The sequence below is a fragment of the Cupressus sempervirens genome, chromosome 4 (assembly GCF_028749045.1).
Source record: "Cupressus sempervirens isolate cs-2001-9-10 chromosome 4, ASM2874904v1, whole genome shotgun sequence".
NCBI lineage: Eukaryota > Viridiplantae > Streptophyta > Pinopsida > Cupressales > Cupressaceae > Cupressus > Cupressus sempervirens.
Window position 1 is genome coordinate 807845165 of NC_143121.1, and position 22041 is coordinate 807867205.

At 33.5% G+C, this 22041-nt stretch overlaps 1 protein-coding gene across 1 annotated transcript; it reads left to right on the top strand.

The window, feature by feature from the left end:
- The first annotated feature begins 5870 nt into the window (after positions 1-5870).
- HDR (4-hydroxy-3-methylbut-2-enyl diphosphate reductase) lies at positions 5871-16774 on the top strand. Its single transcript, XM_089826980.1, has 10 exons — positions 5871-6261; positions 7565-7761; positions 9922-10101; positions 10245-10376; positions 10480-10554; positions 10640-10745; positions 11207-11301; positions 15687-15872; positions 15976-16062; positions 16215-16774. Exons 1-10 carry the CDS (start codon positions 5949-5951, stop codon positions 16278-16280), a joined length of 1437 nt encoding a protein of 478 aa, XP_089683106.1. The 5' UTR covers positions 5871-5948; the 3' UTR covers positions 16281-16774.
- Positions 16775-22041: the final 5267 nt, after the last annotated feature.

The following is a 22041-nucleotide window of genomic DNA, read 5'->3' on the forward strand; positions in this document are numbered from 1 at the left end:
TGGCCTTTATATGGAAATGCTCACCATCTATTAATGTTTGGGCAATTTGGTTGGAAATAAATAAGAGAATTTTTAGACAATCCTCCTCTTTAGTGGATGTTATTGTTGTAAACATTGAAAAGTCAATTTCAGATTTGGTTTAAGCTAATATTAAGAATAACTCTTTGTGTATCTTCTTTTCTAGTTAGAATGATTCTATGCTTAAGGAGTGGAAATTCATTTCTCTCCCAACCTTCTTGCATCTCAATGGTAATGTGCGAGGTACAAACATGACTGAGATCAAATGCAACCCACCCCCCCCAAGCATGGAGTTATAAAAATTAATTTTGATGAAGCTTCGAGAGGAAACCTAGGGAAATTAGGTATTGGTATCTATCTAAAAAATCACCTTGGGATCCTAATTGCTTTGAAATCCTCATCTATTCTACTAGGTACAAATAATATTGCTGAAGCCATAGCTTTATTGCATGGGTTAGTTTTGTCCAGCTTCTTGAAGATCTCCCGAGTTAATGTTGAGGGTGACTTATTGGTTATAATTCAAGCATGTATTAAGAGGACAACTTTTAATCGTAAGTTGACATATATTTTTGTCCAAATATGGACTCTTGGATACATTTAACATATGTACAATATCTCATGCATATCGGGAAGGCAACTGTGTTGTAGATTTCCTTTCAAATTTGGGGTGTGATTGTATTAATTGGGAATCCCATTGTACAACATATTATTTTAATTTAGATAAGGGGCTCGTTGATCTTCTAAAAACTAAGCAATGTTTGGGTAAGGAAAGGTGAATTAGCTAGTGGATAATGATGATTATTTGGATATATCTTTTTTGTAATTAGGCACCAAAGTAAAGTTTTCTTCCTAGTTCTTTCCCTGTGGAGCCCTTGAATTAGGTTTTTATTTTGTATATTTATATATGGTAGCTCCGTCTACATTTTCCCAAAAATAAAATAAATAATATTTGTTTTTTTTTATCGGTTAAATAAATAATATTTTTTATTATTAATAATTTAATATATAAATATTATTTTATTAATACAAATTTTATAAATATTAGGCAAGAGCCTACAACACAATGGTAACTTGTGAGCCTCTCATGTGAGAGTTCTTGGGTTCAAATTATCTTAACACATAAAAATAAATAATTACAATAAATAACAATAATTAATCTTGGCTTCAACCATTTACAGATAAAAATAAAATGAGAAAAAAAAGTTTATAAATATTATAATTAATAATTATTATTAAATTTTGATAATTTTAATATTTAATTAAATAAATTTGTTTAATAAAATAATATATTTATTCATTTACTTTATATATAAATAATTATATATTAAAATAAATGAATAGATATTTTTCTTTTTGTAATTAAGAATATTTTTGTTATGAAGAACATTATTCTAGAAGGAATTCCGTTGTTATGAATATTTGAATACAAAAGAAATATTATTTTACTATGAACTTGGGAAAACTCAGAAACATAGGACACTTGAGGAAAACAAAACTAAAACCTAGTTTGTAAACCAAATATGTAGGTTTTCAAAACAAATGAATTATGAGTTACTTTGATGTGATGTATGTTGTATTGTATGACTTGGGGTTTGAGTTTTGACTTAGTATTTTGACCAAATCAAGATGTTTACTAGAGGCTTGGGGTTTTTTGTTTTATGATGATGTTTTGTATATGATCTTTCATACTCGACCATGGTAATCTATCACATATTTTCTATTATGAGTTTGATCGAATGTTTGTAGTGCTTTCCAATTTCTTGTGTAGATCTAAGGTGTATGATGTGACTTTTCTGGTGTAACCTTTGAGTCTTTGATTAGTTATCTTTGGATGCTTTCCAGTTGCTTGTATAGGACTAAGGTGATATTGAGATTGATCTTTAGGTGCTTTCCAGTTGCTTGTAAAGGATTGAGGTGAATACTGTGTTTTATCTATAGGTGTTTTCCAGTTTCCTGCAAAGGACTAAGGTGAAAACTATGATTCTATGAGTTATATTTTTATGAGCCTACGGTAGGTAATCTATGTGTATGTTGGGAAGTGGCTTTCAATGGAGGCTAGAGCCCAGAGTGGTTGCCTAGCTAATCCATTGTAAGTTGTTTTAATAAGTGATAATATTTCATTAGATGAGTTTTAAAATGAATTAATAAGAGTCATTAGTTTTCCTCACCCATGCCTTGAGTGCTAGTATAGGCTAGGATGGGAGTAGAGATGATTCTTGGTTGCACCCTTGCTTCATTAGTATGCCTTGTCTGTATGAAAGGATACTGGTGCCACATAGAGACACTAGAGAAGTAAAGTCTAGAGAGGCTTCTAGGGTAACCTTAGAGTTGGCTCATGTGATGACACTTTCCCACTTACATAGTAGATTTCATACGTGTCTTTGTTGCCTCTAGGATTAGATGATACTTGTGTCTTGGTATCCATTTGAGATAGTTCTCTTTTAGGTGTTTCCTTGACCTAGATGTTGGTTATAACTTGTGTTTTGATATTCATTTGGGACTTGAGACTATCTCCTTAACACAGTGGGACTGGGCCATTTCAGTTCCATGAGGTCAGGGGGTAGTGTATTTTTCTTATACCATTGAGATCCATCTGTTGGATGCCATTGCTGGATGTACCTGTGCAATTGTTCCTTTCTTTTTGATCTTGTATTTCTATCGGATGGTTATATTCTGTTATACTGTACTTGATTATTAAAGATCTTATGAGATGATGTATTTAATTATGATATATATTCTTTGAGCTTTTCATACCCTATGACTTGTATAGTGGATGATCATGCATTCTAGTTTTGCCAACTGGCATCTTATGTAATTATATATTATTGAATTGGAATTGTACTTGTAATTATTCCATGATGTGGTTTTTGCTTATGTGTTAGATTTAATATGAATTGAACCTAAATGTGATTCAATGTCATAGGACCCTTAAGAGATGTAATCTGTTTATGATGGTTTTATGTATGTGATTATTACTTCCGCTATATTACATCTATTATTGTTAAGTTATTATCTTTCAAAAGAAAAAATGCTTGACAAACTTAGTGAAACTTTAGGTTAATTTCTTTTGGGTTCCCTAGCAGGGCGTTACACAGGGTTAGTGTTAAAATTTGAATTAGTGTTAGTTTTAGGGTTGGGGTTAGGATTACAAATAGATTTAGTGTTAGTTTAATAATTAGGGTTGGGACAAAGATTAAAAGTACATAAAATGTTAAGAGTTTAGATATAATTAAGCTTTAAGGTTCTAAATATTAGGGTCAAGTTAGGGTTAAGATTGTATATGTATTTATGTATACATGTATGTATGTAAGTGTAATTCAAATTATTAGTGTAATTATAAAATATGTCAACAAATATCCTTCTTGAGGTGTATGCTATGCTTTCATGTGATAAATTGATATAATATGTACCTTGTCCATATTCTATTATTACACTAATAATTCAAATTATATATATGTTTTAAATACTAGTTACATGAATAATTTTAATTCTAAAAATCTAGTTATACATTTCATAATAATGTTTACTTTTACAATTGTTTTAAGTTTATGTTTAATAATAATAATTTTTTATCGATAAGACGTTGAAGCCAAGATTAATTAACCTCCCATATAAGAGGCTCACAATTTACTATTGTGGTGTAGGCTCTTGCCTGATTACTATATTTAAACATTAATATAATACAATTAAAATATATATATAGTTTCCAATTAATTGAATTAAAAAAAATTATATGAAATTTCATCATATAAATATTTTTAAATATTTAAGTAATCTTTTAGATAAATTAATTAATTCTTATAAAATAAACTAATAATATTAGATTGAAGAAACCTATTAGTCGAAATGGTTGGTAAGGTCATTTTAAGGGTTTGGGTCTCTGTCATGTAGGTCAAGGTAAATTTTTTTATCATTAATGGTTGCACACTATTTGCATTGTTTGAGAACTATTCTTGCCTCAACTTGCCTCCTTAATTGATCCAAAAATTGACAACAAAATAAACCTAAAATAATATACAACAAAATCACTAAACTGAATATACACCAAGATTATACTAATAATAGTATCAGATAAATATTTACAAGATATATTCATTATATGCTTTTAACTTTTCATTAAAAAAATTAAATAAAAAAATTAAATTACATAAATTTATCTCAATCTTTATAAAATAAATTACAATATTATAAAATAACATACATCTAAACATGAAATGACTATATGATGTAATTATAAAATTATTATGTGTTTTGAATGATAAGAATAATAGTATATTCTGCCATTAAAAAAAAAATTAAAGGAAAAAAATTAACCTTAGATTATTATAATAAATTAAATCTCCCATTCAAATGCGCCATCACTTATTTTATCACATGCAAAACCTAATGAAGAGTCCACCTAAAAAAGTAGTCAACATGACCCATTTACAAACAAAACCTCTATAGGATCTATTCGCTTTTGTTCTCGTGTAAGATGAAGTCAAATTTGAACATCTTGATATTTTTTTTTTGTCGCTCAATTCCTTCAACATCTTGATAACCCCCAAAAATATATTCCGTTATTGGATTTTAAGGTCGTGAGGTTTCTTTGGCACAACTTTGTTAGTCGTCAAGCTTTACAAAAATTTATATAAATTGTTTTCCTTCCTCGTGGGAGAAAGTCGTCACTATTGACCGTTGCGCATTCAACGTGCAATGTAATAGTTTGCATATTTGTCTCCCATCAATGGGTTAAATTTTGTACCAAACGTGTTCAATCCTTTCAAGAATTATTGGAAAAAATAACCTTCTCAAGTTGGATGGGTCAAATAATAAAACTGTGTGTTCTATTGATATTGGTATATCTTTAGAATATATATATATAAATACAAATTAGTATAGATATCTTAAATAAATATATTTAAAGAAATGTTCAAGATATTCATACAAAATAATTATAATTTAATTTACTACATCTGAAATTATTTATATTTTCTTTATCTTCATTTATTTAATTTTTTACTAACTTAAATTTTTCTATTTATAATAAGATTTAAACTTTTGACATGTAGATGGTTGTCAAATTTAACCTAGAAAAATAAAAGTTAACATTAACACGCTCACACCATTCTACTCCCACCATTGTAGATTAGCAAGAGGTTGAAGTCAAATTATGTGATGTGATTAATTATTATTAATTATTAAGCTTGTGGAGAGTAGAACCTAAAACCTCTCGAACAAAAGACTCACAATTTACCGTTTTATTGACTCTTACCTTAATTATAATATATTTTATTAATCTAAAATTTTAGTCAAATTTATTGATTTATGCCTTTTAGTCAAATTATAACTATCATCTACCTCCTAATAATTTTATATTTAAAGAAGGTATCTCTACTATATGTCCTCCAATTAATTTTGTGGCGCATAGACTGAAACTAAGTTCTCTTAGAAATCACGGACACCATTCAAACTTGAGACAGTTTAAAATCAGAACCCATAAAAATAACCCACAACCTTTGCCTATTTGCCCATTTGCCCTAAAAGATTAAACCTTTTTACAATAGAATAATTTTATAAAATCTACCCGTTGTGCTAAAAGCCAAATAAAATCATATGTCCGCATCCTTAAAAAGATACATTTCCAACGTGTTTACCATCGCTAGACAAAGACAACAAAACGCATCCTAGTATTTTTTTCTAATTATTTTTTTATTTAAAATAGTTAATTGGCCTTGCAGTCGTCAAATAATCAAATAGTTTCATAATTCTCCTTATTCCACTGATTATTCATCTTAGTGCAGAACGTGACGACAAAAGCTTGTAGATTCGTTTCCCTGCCTTAAATATGATATGCATCCATCGGAGTTTCGAATTGCCATTATACTCATTTGGTAATTTGTTGCCTCTCAGACAATTTTCCCTTTTCGATTCCTCTCGGTTACTTGACAATGGCTAAAGCTTCCGCACTGTTGAGCTCAGTTCCCAGCGCCCAAATGGCTAGTTCCCAAATGAAATTGACCACACCCTGCAGAGTCTCATGCGTAGTTCCCCGGAATCATTTTCAGAAGAGGAAAAACTCAGTTAAATTCGGCATTGTGAGATGTGATGGAGGATCTGCCACTGCAACTCCAGTGGAAGCGGAGTCAGATGATTTGGATACCAAGACATTTAGGAAGAATTTAACCAGAAGCAAGAATTATAACAGAAAAGGATTTGGGCGCAAGGAGGAGACACTGGCTCTCATGGATAAGGAATTTGTAGGTAAGTTTCATGGTATTTGCTTGATTATTCTATTCTGCGAAAAGGACATTTTGGTTAAGTAGCAGCAGATTTATTTGTTGGACAATTGAATGAATTTATGTGCTGTATGTATGCGAACGTAGGGAAGGCCCTAAAAAGTAAAAGGAAATATTGAAAATGGAAATTGTTAGCTAACAAAATCTAGTTTTAAAAAAAATCTGTAAACAAAGCCCCAGATAATTGAAAAAATAGATCATAAAATACTATTACTACCAACAGATGCTCTTGACTGTGCTGAACATATGTTTATCTGCATATTGCATATCCAAATTCTTCCGCTTCATATCCATCCTTATGTTTATATTTATTACCATGTTGTAAATTTAAATAGATTCTGTGTGATCTCTTGTAGGTTAATTCCTGCCAATTGTTTAATCTTTTATAAAATTAGATCCTCACATTATTTAATTTTTTATTCACCATGTTTTGATTGAAAAAAAACTGTGTATAGTTATTAGATTTGTAAATATTTTGTACAATTAATACATCCTACGTTTTTCTCTTAGGATTAGTCTGTAATTCATCTCCTTTTTTCTGAATTAGAAAAAATTGCTAACCATTCTAAACTTTTAAAGAAAGACTCCACCCCTTAAATGCTGTGATTTAAATGTGAGGGAAGGGGAAGCGATTTTCAGAATTGGGGCAAGGGAATACTTGGGTACATACTTGCATACAGACTAATAAATTTTTCAGAAATAAAAACAAACTATCACAAACATTGAAAACAAGTCTATTCCTTTTAACTATAATCTGATATGTTTTTACCTTGCAACTCTATGCTTCCTTAACTGAATTTTTACTTCTTGCTACATCTTTCTTATTTTCATAGTCCTCTTGGCATTTCTCGTAGTCATATTTCTTATTTGTTTAAATGACCCGAGTGTAGTCTTTTAACCTTTCATATCCGAGTTTTGCTTTAGAGCTATGACTGTCTTCTTTGTTAAACTGTGTTTAAATTATGAAATCTTGAAAAGTTACATCGATCATAATCACAAAATTCAAGGGAACTCACGGAGATCATTATTTGTTATTTCAAAATTCTGGAGATATGCACCATTGACTATGAGGATTTTGCAAAAGAATGCTCCTGCTATCTTCTTGGGTCAACAAAATTCATTCAACTTTATTTTTTAACTGCACTCTGTCATCACCATTTGTTGAATATCTTATTGGATTGTTCTCAACATTCATGATAATTTAATTGTCCGCTGAACTATTTATCGTCATGCACTTGAATCATGAGAGCTTCCTTTGCTTGTTTCAGGTGGCCTGGTAAAGACATTGAAAGAAAACAACAATGAATATAGATGGGGAGATGTGACTGTAAAGCTGGCGGAGTCCTATGGATTCTGCTGGGGTGTAGAACGTGCAGTGCAAATTACATACGAAGCAAAGAGGCAATTCCCTGATAAAAAGATTTGGATGACTAATGAAATAATTCACAACCCAACAGTTAATCAGGTTTGTCTTTCATAGTGCTATTTCCTAAACATTGGCAAATGTCTCATACCAATACAAGTCAACATTCAAATTATAGTAATATTGAGAAGAATTGTTGTGACAAATGGATCAAGAAAAAGGGAATGAATTTATAAAATATGATGAAAATTTCCCTGAAATAGTAGACAATGGTCTAGCAAGTAAACAAATTCCCAAGTTTATAGACTTTCTGGTATGCAAATATATGCATATGTGAAAATATCAAATATTTCTTTGTACCATTGAAATTGCTTATGGGCTTCCTTGCTAAGAACTGTGCTTCCTTGGAACTGTCTTCCTTGATTTGATTTTCTTTAGAATATTAAATTTCCAAGTAGATTGGCATGCGTCTTAGTACAAGGCTATGCGTCATGGCATACAAAGGTTATATTTGAAGCAGATTGCTGCTTCCTAAAATTTGTACTATTAGCTAAAGTACCCTGGCGAATTTGTAGGATTCAGCATAACAGGAACCTTTTTTCTCTATAGAGTTATTTTAGGTGGTGTCCATTGTATATCCTGAAAGCTTGCACTAGATTCATGGCAAAAAAGAAATGTGGGCTTCAGGTTTCAGGCGCGAGTCTCACCTTCAAAATCAAAACAGGGATTTCATTATCTATGTATTTGAACCGTTTAATATTATGATTTTTTTTGTTCATAAATTTATTGACACTGTAATTGTCAGTTTAATTTTGTAGATGTAGTAAGCTCGTAGAAATTTTTTTGGAAGTACAATTTACCATTTTTTCCCCTACAAATTTATTGGTCAGAATATTAATTTATGTTTTTAACCATCATCGGAATCTGATTCTTGTTAAGGGGATGGATTTGCTATTATTAGTGAAATATATTCTCACTTTTCTTTTTTATCAAGTTGGATTCCATGTCTTACGGTTCTCATTTCATTCAAGATATATCATCCTTTGAAATATCTGCAATGGTATTCTTCTGATGTACCATGATTTTCCCTAGGAGAAATAAGAATCCACTATCACCGGTGTCAATTGAAGCAAATAAATGGGTAGGTAGGTAGCAGTATACCCCCATAGAATTTGGACTTAAAGTTCAGTCGGAAGATGAATTTTCTTTTGATCTGGAGCGTTAAAAATACATATTAGTTATTGCTAAAGGGACAGGACATGTCCCCTACTTTTGGCCCTCTAGGAAATATCCTGGAAACAGGTCCCCTGCTGCCTCCCATCACCCTCCCGAAAATGCCATGGAACATTTTAAAAGCCAATACAAGTCAATGTTTTTCTCAAGACAGAAAAGTAGAAACAAATCCGAGTGGGCTTTGACATGAACTAATGGTTCTAGGCTAGCACTAAGTTGAAACTATATTTCATGCACGCATCGTAGTGTTGGAGTTGCAGGCTTATTTTGGATCTCAAATAAAACATTTTCTAATACCATAAATGGTCATTAAAAGTTATATAAAACATAGAAACCCATAAAAGATATTTTGAAATTCACACACACACAGATATATACTGCCATCCCACTGTCCCATCCCCCAAATGTTGTGGAGGATAGATTTAACAAACCTTTGAGCATTATTTTTTATATATTATGATAATATTTGCTTAGGCTATTTTATGAAAATTTGTTAGTTATGAATGGGTACTCACTGCAGATATCCATGTTGCCCAGACAATTTCTGTTAACCTTCTTTCATCTATGCAGTTCAAAAATCATTTGGATAAGGAAGCCAATCTCAATTGGCTCTTGAAACTCTTTTAGACACATTCAGTTTAGCTCATATAAGTTGCTTTCATAGATATGAATATGCAGCTAGTCGCACTCCTTTGACACTTTTATGTGGGAATTTTACATGAGATTCATCATGGGCTCCTTTATGCTAGGTAAGTGAGTAACCTTGCATGTTCACAGAGACATCTGTCTCTTGATGAATTCACCTGGATGCCTCTCCAAATGAATATTCTTGTATCTTTACTGGCTTATGAGGCAACTAATGATGTTTGATTAGGATTTCTTACCTGTAAAAAATCTTCTTCAGTTGTTTACTTCCACTATGGAAGACATTCTGCACTGTATCCTTACAAGTTCTGTATATTTGTGACATCAATGGACATTAATATAAATTCATTTCTAATCAATATTATGTTCCGGACATTTCTGCAGAAATTTGAGGAGTTGGACATTAAATATATTCCTGTAGAAAGTGAGGGAAAAAATATGAATGTTGTTGATTCAGGAGATGTAGTGGTTTTGCCTGCGTTTGGGGCAGCTGTAAAGGAGATGAAGGTTTTAAGTGAAAAAAACATACAGATTGTTGACACGACCTGTCCATGGGTGTCGAAGGTATGTTTTTGCAAGCATACAGCTGCTACACTTAGCTATACATATGAAAAATTGATGAAAATCTGTTAGGAGAGTAAAAATTGTTTGGTTTCTTATCACTGTTCTTTACATTTGTAACTGACATGAATGCCATGTTTTCACAGGTTTGGAATACTGTTGAGAAGCACAAACAAGGGAGCTATACCTCAATCATTCATGGGAAATATTCTCATGAAGAAACTATTGCCACTGCCTCTTTTGCAGGAAAATATATCATCGTGAGGACCATGAATGAGGTACAGAACAAGATTCAAAACTTTTTCTCTAGTCAGAAAAAGCTCTTTTTTATTTTTTATTTAATTTATACTTGTGAATCGTCTCATTTGTTTACTTTATTAGGCAACATATGTCTGCGATTACATTCTCAATGGTGAGCTGGATGGATCCAGTGGAACAAAAGAAGAATTTCTTGAGGTACATAACATTTCGTTTTCTAGAAAAATCAACCTCAGGTTGCCTTCTTGTATTAACTATTACATTATTATGTTCTTTTAATCAGAAATTCAAGCATTCTATTTCCAATGGATTTGACCCGGATGAAGACTTGGTAAGATTGGGCATTGCAAACCAGACTACAATGCTGAAAGGAGAAACTGAGGAGATAGGTCAGTTTTTTCTGTTAATATTTCTGTGTCTGGCAGTTTCTGCTAAGTACTACATATGCCAGCTGGGAATTTTAAGAACATGATATCCTCATATAGTTTCTCAATAGTAGCCCTAAATATTTTCTTAACTTTTTTGTTGAACATTGTCCATAAGGGTCTCAAGTTTCAACAATGGCAGTTCTAGAACTTTCTTTTTTTAAGTTAGAAAGCTTTGATTAAAATAAGCCTCACAAGGTGCTGCAGCAATAACATTCATTTTAAGTTTTAACTTTTGCAAAGCAACTGTTCTATCAAAATCTGCCAGCTACTTGTATCAGGTGTCATCCATTTTTAACACATTAGTTCTTAGCCTTCTGCTGGAATGGGTCTCTGGTGCACTGTAGGCCATGGCTTGATTAGCAACAGTTTATCCATTTATTTTTATATTTATTCAAATTTCATATCAAAACATTGTTGTGCAGGAAAACTAGTGGAAAAGACAATGATGCGTAAATATGGCGTCGAATACATCAATGATCATTTTATAAGCTTCAACACTATTTGTGATGCTACTCAGGTATTCTTTTCCTGTGATCTTGTTTACAGTTACAACTGGTAGTCAATATTTATTCAAAAACATTTCTTTAAAGTGCATGGGGGAAAAATCATAGGATTACTCAGTGTTACTTTAGCATATAAACTGACAATATTTATGTTGCCCTACCATTCTGTCTTATTTCCCATGGTTTCCTTATGGAAGTTGTTTTCTGGGGAAGCAAGTTAATATGAGGGTCGGGGATCATGCCTAATGAGTACAATCAGAAATTTTGATGCCAAGGTGTGATTAGTTGTATCAGATGGTGTTATGACCTGGCTTGCTTATAATTCTTGCTCCTGTAAGAATACCCTGAATATCAATATTGGCCATAAAAATTCTGTACTGTGTACAAAATCAAAGAACTAGTTTTCTAAAATATATATGAGTATGTATATGTTATCTTAATAGAATGTGTCTGGAATCTGTTCTCTCTATAAAACTTTTTGTGATTGTTACACAAGAACTTATGAAAACAAATGCATCCCATGCATTACCTCATTATTGGAAAATCATATGTTTGATATGATTCTTTCTGCAGTATTATACATGGGAGATATGAATGATTTCAAGGCATCCAATGAACTGGTAATAATGATCAATCCGTATGATGTCCTGTAAGTTAGGTTAGTATGATATAAACATTACTGAGAAATAATAAAGTTAAGGCTTTCATGGCGAAATGGCTGTCTATACTTTAGGTTAGAGCCAGAGATGTCATTATCTTGAAAGTTTCTCTGTGGTGATTGTTATTGAATTTCAAACAGCATGGATGAGGAATTTCCTCCTTGCATTACATGTCATAGCATAGAATTTTTTAAGATAGTACAGTTTATCATCTCAAAAAGAACACATTATCATCAAGGAATTGTATCTGGCCAATACAGTGGTACTGACCAAAATATATCTTTTCCTTCTACCTCTGAATGAGTTCTACAGTTTGTAAACAAAGGTTCCTAGCATGGACAGATATGGTCTTTTGAGTCTGAGAGCACATTAGGTCAGAATTACTATATCTATATATATCTATCTATATATATATATATATATATATATATATATATATATATATCTGCACATATACTTTATCAACATATAGTTTTTTTCTCTAGTTTGGCTGTTGGTCTATAATGCTCATGTTTCAAGAAACGACTGTACTAGTGGCCCTTATGTGAGGTTTAGTGAGCGATTGTGTTTTCTACTGGCATTTATCTAAGGTTTAGATTCATTTTGGATTTTGTTTGTACAAGAATTATATGTTTACACACACACACCGATATATGCAGCACATAAGTTCATACACCACTATGCTAATATTAAAGCAACATAATAAAATTTGAAAATATACCACCATATATATAAATCAAACGCATGACCAACATATAAAACAACCTTTTGGTCTTTCTAATGGTCACTTTTAGGGCTGGAGGGTCAAATAGATCTAATTTGGCAAAAAATCTTATTTTAAAAGTCAACAAAAGCTTTTTTAGGACCAAATTTGCCCAAATTATGTGAGATCCTGTTCAGGTTCCTCTGCTGGAAACCAAAGTTGCCCAAAATTTGTCTAAATTCTCCCCAGGTTCGTCTGTGAGAATTCCCAGCGAAATTTGATCTCTGTGGTGGACTTTTTACTGAATATGGTAAGGATCAGACTTTTGAGCAAACCGAGTATTCCAAGGTCCAGGAGCGGATCTGGTAATGTAGATATTTATGGAGCATTTATTTGCAGTGGTTGTGGGCATAACTCATAGATAAGTCCTGGGTGTTTAAACTAACCTGGGTTAATAGTTTTCCATTGATCAACTAAATTTAAATACTCTGAAACATAAACTGATTCACAACTGGAACTGACAATTCACTTTCAAATTATTAACTGAAACTGAAACTGGAAATTGAATAAACATAAAATACAAAGAAAAGGAAGAGAAATAGAGTCCTTGATTACCATCTGGCTGGGAAAAGGACAACAAAAGTATCCACACTTCAAAATTTCAGCTTTTTGCAATGAGCACATGACAAATTACTAGGACCTGGGCTTGAGGTAGACAGAATTGCACTGGGGTAAGCTACTAGAGTTGGGGCTAGGTGTTAGAGACCCACAGGAAGATGCTTGACAAGACTCTGGCACTAAATGAAGGTGCTGGGATAGATACAGGCACTGGAGACCCTCCGAGAACTCCTGCAGGGCTCCAGTGTTGGAACAAGTTAGACTTTTTTAGCAATCGGCAACTTGTCCGGACAAAATACAGATGATTGTCAGGGTCTTCTGTCTTGTAAGCCTCCAAAGCTTTTTGTCTATTTTAAGTTGATCCCAAATATGCTTGTGGATTCTTTGCACCTACTGCATATCTCTTGATATGTAGACATCAGGCAATGGGACAAGAGGTAAGGGATTGGCTGTATGGGAGACTGTGCCGTCAGTCCCATAATTGATATTTTTCAACCTCAAATAACTATGGAAATTTTTTTTAAAGTGGTGTTGAATTTTAGAGCTTCTGGATTTAACTTTGTATGTGGTTAGAAAAAACATACACAGTTAAATCCAGGTTTCAAATTCAACCAATATGGACCGTGCAAAATTTGTCTTTGAGAAATGACAAACCTAAGGTGAAAAGCTTATGTCATGTGTGTATATTATGTGATAAAATATAAACCCTAGCGCACTACATTATGTAAAGTAAGGGGTGTGTCTGTATGGAGGAAAAAGGGAAAACAGAGAGTTTGAACTGATTAGGGATGGATTTATTGAGAAGATGTGATGATAGAGACGTTAATGAGTATATGTGAAGAGAATAATGAAATTTAGGATTGGATGGAAGGGAAATTAGGAAGGATGAATCAAAATAGACAAGGAGATTGGGATGAGCAATGGGAGATCAGCATTGGGGAATGGAAGAAGAATGCTAAAAAGGATGGAAACTTGCACAATATGCTTAATATTTGGACTCCAAAAATTTCTAGCTTGCTGTTGCAGAAAAGAACTTGGCAAGGAGAGGAAAAAACATAGTATCAAAATGCTTTGGTAGAGTCATTATGTCTTAAATAAAAATCCTTTTCTTTATTTTTGGTTCTATTCAAAATGATTGTTTGATTCTAGAGTGGGGCAGCACTGGTTTAGGACTTTTGACATCTGAATCTTGGAATCAAATCAAAACTAATTCAGACTATTGTTTCTGGGTGCAAACTGTGTGTTGGTGCCCAAATGTAATTTGTCCTGAAACTTTCAGGATTGCTTTTTGGTATGAAAGAGGTCCTGGGATCACTATGAATCTGTCCAAAACTCAGGATAAGGCTGAAAAATCAAGGCAAATAGTCAGGAACATACCTAGAGGAGCAATCAGTAGAATGAATGCAAAGCCATACAGTAGTTGTCCTCTCAGGAAGGGTTTGAATATTCCTCTCAGGAAGGGTTGTCCTCTCAGGAAGGGTTTGAATATTCCAAAAACTATTCAACATTGTACTAGTGCCTGAATATTTTATCACGTGTATTCTAGAAGATGGGTTTTAGCAGGTTGATTATAATTTTTAACTGTAACATACAACTATTCATCACCATTTGTAGATTTGTATCATAGTGACATTTTATGACTTTGATATTCATCTTCAGACACATTCTGTCGTTGTCTAGATTTCCTAAGATTTCTTAATTGTTGCGAGGAACAACTTGATCTGAATAGTCAAGATCATTGACAGTATCAGTATGGGATTGAACCCTGCATTTTATAATGTTTTAAAAGGTTACTGTATCAATTTTGTAGCCATCGAAAATTCAAACATGTGAATATTTGTTATGCAAGTTTCCAGTTTGGCACAACTGCACTAGGGGGTTCCTCTTGCAGTTTTTTTGTCAGTAATCACCTTCTCTCTCGAATTTATGTAACTGTAATTGGCAGTGTTTTTTGTCTTACAGTTACCTGTAGGATGCCCTCTTCAAGATGAACATAAAGATTGTAAAATAATTTCAACATTAACCAAGTTAGATACTATGATACACATCTTGTTTTTTGTATATCAGAAGACAACTTTTGACAATTGAATAGAAATTTACATGGAGAGCTTTAATGCATTTGATCATCACCTTAGTTGTATTTGTGTCATATTGAGCTTGTTACAATTTTGATTTTCAGTTTTATGCATGTTATGTGAGTTGTCTTCTTCGCCTACACATTCTTTATCTCTTCTATTGCATACTCTTTCGCATATCTTAATTTGATCTGACTGAAATTTCCATTCAAGCATATGATCTGAGGAAAAAGCCCTGTAGTAAGTGCTATGCAAGTGTGTGAACCCTGCATTTTATAGCTCTCAAATTTATTGTATTAGTTTTGTTGTTATTCAAATATTTGAATCTATTTTCTGTGTTCCAGGAAAGACAAGATGCGATGGATAAATTAGTAACGGAGAAGGTTGATCTTATTTTGGTAGTTGGTGGATGGAACTCAAGCAACACATCACACCTGCAAGAAATAGGAGAGTTAAATGGCATCCCTTCATATTGGATTGACAGTGAGAAGCGGATTGGACCTGGAAATAAGATCGCTTTCTTATTGAATGTGAGTTCCTATACTGATCTTCATTAGCATTTTAATTTCAACTTTCTTGTATAATGTGCTTGATACATAAACCTTCAAATCATTAACATATTCGTGGGAGCAGCATGGAGAATTGGTGGAGAAAGACAACTGGCTACCAAAAGGTCCTATCACTATCGGAGTTACATCAGGTGCTTCAACCCCAGATAAGGTACATTGTCACTTTGATCTAACAGAATCTGTTTTGAGATTTTAATCTCTCTTATATGCATTTAGTATACGTCTATGTATATCCATTGAAGTTTTTCAATTACCAAATCATTTTGTAAGAGCCTCTTTTGCTGACAAACATTTTTTCCTCAGGTTATTAACGATGTACTAATGAAGGTCTTTGAGATGAAACAAGAAGAAGTTCTGCAAGTAGCATAGATTTATCTACTTGTAGAGAGTTTCTACATGCAGACATGCTCATATTTAGCATTGCATAGAAAATGTGAGCAGACTGTTGCTTCATAAAACCAATGAATTTGTTTACAGAGGTGTTTTATCTTTGTAATTTAGAAGCTAGAACTCCAATTTGGAGGTTATTATTTCAATTTGCAAATATACTTCTGTAGGGTTTTACATGGCAAACACATTGCTAGGAACCTGATTTTATTCACGATGTCCAAGGGAAGGTTTGATTTGATTAGATGTCAAAAAATATCACAAACTCTTCCTATGGTCTGGGATCAATCTTCAAACACAATATGTATATTATTCGCAGTTAGTAATGGATCAACCAAGTATGACTCCAGTGTCAAACTACAGGAATACTCCTATTTGAAGTAAGAATTAATATGCTCAGAAAATAATAGCAGAGTTGTGTCTAATTTAGCATTGTCAACAGAAAATCAAGGAATTAAATATAAATTTGTTTTGTACTCTGCAGTTTTATCTGAATTTTTCAGGGACCTGATAAATGGTGGAACTTATGTAGTGAGTTTATAAGGACATCAAGGAAAATAAACTCATCAGTTTCTCTGCATTCTAAACTTTCCATTCAACCTTTTAAGCTTCTAAATTTTTCATGTCTGCTAATCAGTTAAATTTTCAGAAATAGCTTTGTGAACATTGTTTTTGTCAAGTTGGTGATTGTTGGAACTTACGTTCTCAGGTTCTCAGAACTTTATTAAATTCTTCATTTTACAAAGCATTATCCTGACCTTTTGTGTTCACATATGCACGTGACAATCAATTTTTGTAGTCATATGTTTCTATAGAACATTAGTTTACACTTGACAGTTTGCAAGAGTCTATCAGAATTTGGAAATCATGGTTTAAAGTTTGTGATTAAAGTAGTTAATGTTCTGAGAACTATACCAGATTTCAACTCCGATACAGTATCTAAAATAAGTTGCCGGTTTGTATTCTGGTACAGATTTGGATTGGAGATTCAAGTGAGAAATTCGTCCAATTTTTTTTGGGGTTGGGTTTGGATTCATTTTAGATTCATCAGTACAATATATATATGCAAATAAGTTCATACACGACAATGCTAATATTAAAGCAACTTAGCAAAATACACCACCATATCATTAACACATAGTTACACCACCCTGGAAGACGGGGGTACGGGGGGACAGAGGGGCTTTGATTTGGGGATGGCAGGGGGACAGCGGTGGGGGATTTGGGGGAGCGGGGGTGGTGGCGGCGGAAGGAGCACGGGTGTATACACCATACATATGGTACTTAAAATGCTAGTTATGAAAAGATGTACTACAATTATACAATATAAGATACAAAGATGTAAAAAACTCAAATATTGAACATTGCATTGAGGTTTTCAATTGGAACATCATGATTTATGATCAAATGACAAACAAATAATAAACATTGAACATTGAACATCAGCAAATCATAAATATTAGTCTAGACTCTATATATCAGCCTTCAGATCAATAGTATGAGTATCTAGATTCTACTATTTAATAGTAATCAATGATCATATGAGTCATGACATAAAGATGATTACAATAAGTATCATGTGCCATGAATCATGATATCAAAATAAGTATATAATGCAAACAAAAACTACAAGTCTCCAAGAGTCCAAATCAAAATGTCAAATCAATGAAGGAGACTCCTTGGCGTCCCCCCGCAATGAAGGAGACTCCTTGGCATCCCCCCGCACCCCCACACTCGGAGATGTCTCTCACGTCTTGAAGATCTCTAGCCATCTCGAGACGTCTTTCTGTCTTCGATGGCGGCGGTGCTTTAAGTGGCGCCACCTGCAATGCCAACATGCCGTCCCCCCGTCTCAAGGATGTCCCCGTCTCCGAGACGACCCTTTTTTTTTGGGGGGGGGGCGTCCCCATGTTACACTGCAATAAAATTAATAATCAAAAAGCACAAAAAGTGCCACTAGCATCACTACTAACAGCCTTAGGCCTAGCCTCAAGTTCGGTCTCAATGCTAAGTATCTCGTGATCACCATCATCGATTGCAAGTGCATCAAAGTGGACTTCTAACTCAGACTCTGGTTCAACATCCCAATATTTTGTCTCCACCATATTTTAAATATTGTCTTGCATGTTGCATGCCTCAAGTTTGAATGTACAAAGACCAAGATATCTGCCTTCTTAGAGTTTAGTCCGTTGCATTTTATTGAGTGGGTGGAGTATGTGCCTCGATTCCTATAAGATGATAATGAACTAGCAATCTATCAAGATTTACAATTTTAAAATTAGAGAGTTAAGCATTCCGAATAAAAGTATAAATTCATTATTCATTAACAAGAATTTAGAAATTAGAATCTTAAGAGTTAAGAATGAACTTGTGATAAAATTTTGATGACAAAGGGTTGCAAGTGTTGGTACATCTGTTTATAGAAGCACCACCATTTATGAGCATCAACATTGTTCTTGTCTTCCAAGAGCTACAAGACAACAATCATCAGTGCTCGTGAAAATCATGAATTTAAACCTCACTGTAGGTCGTAGGTGCTTGGGAAAGAGTCTTCAAAGGGCTTCTTTGTACCCTTGAGCAACTTCAAGATCTCTATATGGGGCAACTCTAGTGGTCCTCGCACTGAGGATTGATTGACTATAGAACCTGGGGCTTAATGCAAAGGTAAGTAGATGTGAAGGGCCCATCTTTCTACTATGATTACTTGTAGTTCCTTGAAGAACTTTTCATCAAGATCTTCCTCTCTCTTATTTATGATATTTTTAATATCCTCAATCATGGAGTCAATGTCATCATATACCTCACTCAAACAAGGCTCATCTATGTCAGTGTATCAGATCATGCTCAATATAGGTTCAGTGAACCTTATATGAAGTATTCAACATGAGCCCACCAAGAGTCATCTAGTATCAATGCCTTGATGGTATTTGCCTTGACACTATTAGGTTGCTTTCATATACTCCAATTAGCACCAATCACCATTATAGACAATGTTATTTAACCTTAACAAGGCGCCTCAAAATAATAGTGGAAGCAGAGCGGGTCTTAAAGGCAACCTATTTTTAGATTAAAATAGTCATAAAAATTTAACTCAAGATTAAAATTAAAATTTGAAAACATAGAAAGTTTACTAAACTAAAGTGACTAGATTTGTAAAACATATTTAAATTTTAAACATTTCGACTTACCTTTAAGAGCGTCAATGTCAAAATTTGCCTAAATATGGCTTGTGCCATATGGTGGTTTGGACAAGCATTTGGATCTCTTGTGAATTTTCATACATTTTTTAAATCCACAACTAATGTTGGTGTAGGATTTGGGTCTCGACAACTAGGTCTAATGAGATACCCAAGTACAATATAATCTATCGTAAAGTGGAGAAAATTAGAAAAACTAGTGGGAAAAAATCCCTCCCAAAATGGAGGGAAAAAAGTGTTATTGAAGATGAGAAGAAAAAAGCCCATGTGAGATAAAAGACCCACCGTCCCCCCTCTTCCCGACCCACCCTTCCCCCAATAAGATAGAACAAGAGAGACCATGTAGTCCCACCTCAATGAAAAATCCATTACTGATGGTAAATGCTCAACAATTGATGCTAATGATGATCCATGCCCATCAAATAACATTCCTAAAAGGTATAAAATGCATGTATATGAATGAATTGTAGAATCAAGTATGCAAGTTGTGTTTCGATTCCTTAAAGGTATAACACGAGTTAAGAAAATTCAATATGAATAAAATTGCTAAACTTTGCTCATCTGCCTCCATGTTGATGTTGAATGGTCTCACAATCAAATCATGCATTCTATGCTACATTAATGGCAATGACGCTTCAAAATCTAATAAAATGATGGCTAGTATGAATGAAGAATAAAATCCACAAACAATTATAATTATTCCAAAAGTTACTCAAAGGCCTACAAACCAATGCCAAACTATGACAACTAATGTAGAGTAGGAACAAGGGGTTTGACGCCCTTCCAAATTTGAAGAAGATGATACAACTCCATATGAAGTAATATCAAAGAGAATATCAAAACCCTCAATCGTTTCTTCTAAGTCTGCAAGGTAGGACTCACAAGACAAAACTTGCAATATTTGTCAAGTACTCATTCCAAATAGTTGTAAATAAAAGATATGGAATTGTTGTGATGTGGAGCCTAATCAAACTCTGAGGTTAATTTTTCACCACTTCATTCGGCGTGGTTTCCCCCAAATTTTACTACAGGAGTTTGGGGACAACGCCCTCATGCTTTAGGGGTAAGGGGTAACACCCCTTGTGGGGTCCTAGGATAGCGCCCCTTGTGGGGTCCTGGGGTCTGTAGCCCAAACACACTCCCTATCACGATACATGGAAGGGTCGAGTGATAGAGCCCCCAAAGCCAAAAATGAATTTACTATTGTAAAAGGCATCAAAAGTTATATTTTTTATATTGGTCGACTTCTTCTAGCCCTAATTTGTAAGTGGTAAAATACTTGTATAAAATGATTTAGGGCTAAGGATTTCATAGTGTATGATGAGATTGTAGTTTTCTGTGATAGTATTGTGATGTAAGGGATTGTAGATTGTAATCATGGTGTGATCAATGGATAATAAGAATATTGGACTTGTTAATGGATGTAGCCCAAGGATTGGGTGAACTACGTTAAATCTTTGTGTCTTGTGTTCTCTTTTGTGCGATTTATTATTTTTTGATATTAGTTATATTTGCATCTAATTATTATTTATGTCTAATTAATCCTAACAAGAATAACATGCTCCACTAAATCATCTAAAGTTCTCGAACAAGTGATATTAAAATCTATGGATGCAACAATAGATGGAGGAGATGAATTACAAGGATCAAGAATTGGATTACATAAGAGAATACCCAACTACAAGTAACCAAGATTATTCTCAGGATTGTAGTCCACACCAAAAGTGTGATCAATAACAAAAGGGTCAATGCCATCATTAGGAGAGAAATATGAAAAGGTGCATGATAGCGATGTAAGATCAACCATTATTGTAGCAATAATCAATAATTGAATCAAGTATAAATATTTCAATCTTCCTTGCCCCATCTTGGTTAATCTAATAAACACAAAGAAGATTATTAGACAAATGAGGTACACATAACACATCATTGAAAGTGTCATCCCCAATATTAATAGATCCCTTCCCAATCACATTAATGTTTGAATTGTTACCCATCAAAATAGGTGGCATAACACAAGACCCATAAAGAGAGCATAAAATGTGAAGTGAAGCTCTAGAACTGATAAGTTATTTCCTTAATCCAATACCTATAGTAGCACAAAAAGCTCTTCTTTCTGATGATGTAGAAGAATAACCATCACAACCTTTCCCCTTTGTCTTAATGGGTTCATGGCTTGATGAAGATGGAAATTTAATGAGCCCTTTGTTTTTCCCTCTCAAGAAGATGTATGAGGTGGTCAATCTTCTTCTTCATACATTTGTGTGTATGATGCCCAAGCTTTTTTGTAATAGGACACTTAAATTTCTTTTTCTTAGGTTTCCCTTATTTTCTAGTTTCGACTTTAGAAGTCTTAAATGTTTGTTCTTCCTTGGTATCCTTGTCCTTCTAAGTGTTTTGTGTCGTCCTTTGATTGTTTGAAGCTTCTTGTTTGTTAGTCCCAACAAAGAGGTGTAATGTCCCCTTTCTAGCATTCATAGCATGATGTTGTCGTTAGCCTATTTCCCCACAGTCCCGTAGGCTAACTAGGACATTAAAAGGGCTTA